Raw genomic sequence first — 1,129 nt, 5'->3', positions numbered from 1 at the left:
GCAACCCCATGTGTGTCAGAGTAGAACTGGGCTCTGTAGGGTTTTCAAAGACTGATTTTTCAGAGGCAGGTCCCCAGACCTTTCTTTCGATGCATCTCTGGGTGGACTTGAACCTCCAACCTTTTGATTAGCAGCTGAGCACATTAACCACTTGCATTACCCAGGAACTCCATTGCAGCCACACACAGGGCAAAACATTCATGAATGTTCTAGAAGGCTCTCGGTCACTTACTGTAGACATATGCAGGGTACCACAGATCCTAAAAGGTCGAGGGTAAGAGGCAGAGTATCTGTCTCCTTTCCTGATGCAAGGTCTAAGATGCCATGAAGGTTTGGCTACATTCCTGCCAAGTGTGGGTGCCCTAGAGTTGTTTCCATTTTTCCCCTCCCCTTACAGGACTTGTGTGATAATAGTTTGCTCTGAGTCTGGGAAACTGTGTTGTGTTGAAAACGATAGTTGTTATTTCCCACAGAAAGCTTAAATTCTAAACTTTGAGGAATGCTATCTTCTATGGTGTTAATCCTGACTTATTTGTTTTTTGCCCGGTAGAAAGTGTTTAAAGGAGAACGAGGAGAATAAGAATGAAGTCTCAAAGAATTGCAGAAAACAGGAGAAATTTCTATCTCAACTTCACGACTGCCTGGATCTGGATAAAAAGGATGAAAAAGCATCAGATGAAGATTTGATTTTAAAGGTTTTAGATGCAGATTTAAAAGACTATAAATATAGTGGACATTCTGACATGTGGCAGAGAGGAAGTGCTATGGTCCAGTTTAGGGGTATCAGGAGAATTGAACAAGAGCCCAAGTTTAGCATTAATTAGCTATGTGACCTGGGACCAACCGCATCACCTCTCTGAACCTCAATTCCAAATCCTTTCTAGCATTACTTGGGATTAATTATTCTACAAAAAGGATTAATTATTGTCTAAAACATATTTGGGAGGCACAAACTGTTAAGCTCTTTACTACTAACTGAAAGGTTGTTAGTTGAAAGCCAACCACAGGTGCCTCGGAAGAAAGACCTGGCAACCTTCTTCCAAAAAGTCACAGCCTTGAAGACCCTATGGAGTGTAGTTCTACTCTGCAACGCATGGGTTACCATGGGTTGGAATTGACTTGACGGTAA

The 1,129-nt window shown here is 42.0% G+C and overlaps 1 protein-coding gene across 1 annotated transcript in view; it reads left to right on the top strand.

Moving 5' to 3' along the window:
• Window positions 1-1,129, top strand: part of CCDC170 (coiled-coil domain containing 170) — a 77,156-nt gene that overhangs the window by 6,418 nt on the left and 69,609 nt on the right. The window contains exon 3 of the mRNA XM_004368825.3: window positions 551-695. Within this exon, the coding sequence (XP_004368882.2) occupies window positions 551-695 (145 nt within the window). The remainder of the gene's footprint in view (window positions 1-550; window positions 696-1,129) is intronic.

This window comes from Trichechus manatus, unplaced genomic scaffold, assembly GCF_000243295.1.
Source record: "Trichechus manatus latirostris isolate Lorelei unplaced genomic scaffold, TriManLat1.0 scaffold00002, whole genome shotgun sequence".
NCBI lineage: Eukaryota > Metazoa > Chordata > Mammalia > Sirenia > Trichechidae > Trichechus > Trichechus manatus.
The sequence above is the reverse complement of the archived record's forward strand: the minus strand, read 5'-3'. Positions and strand labels throughout refer to the sequence as shown.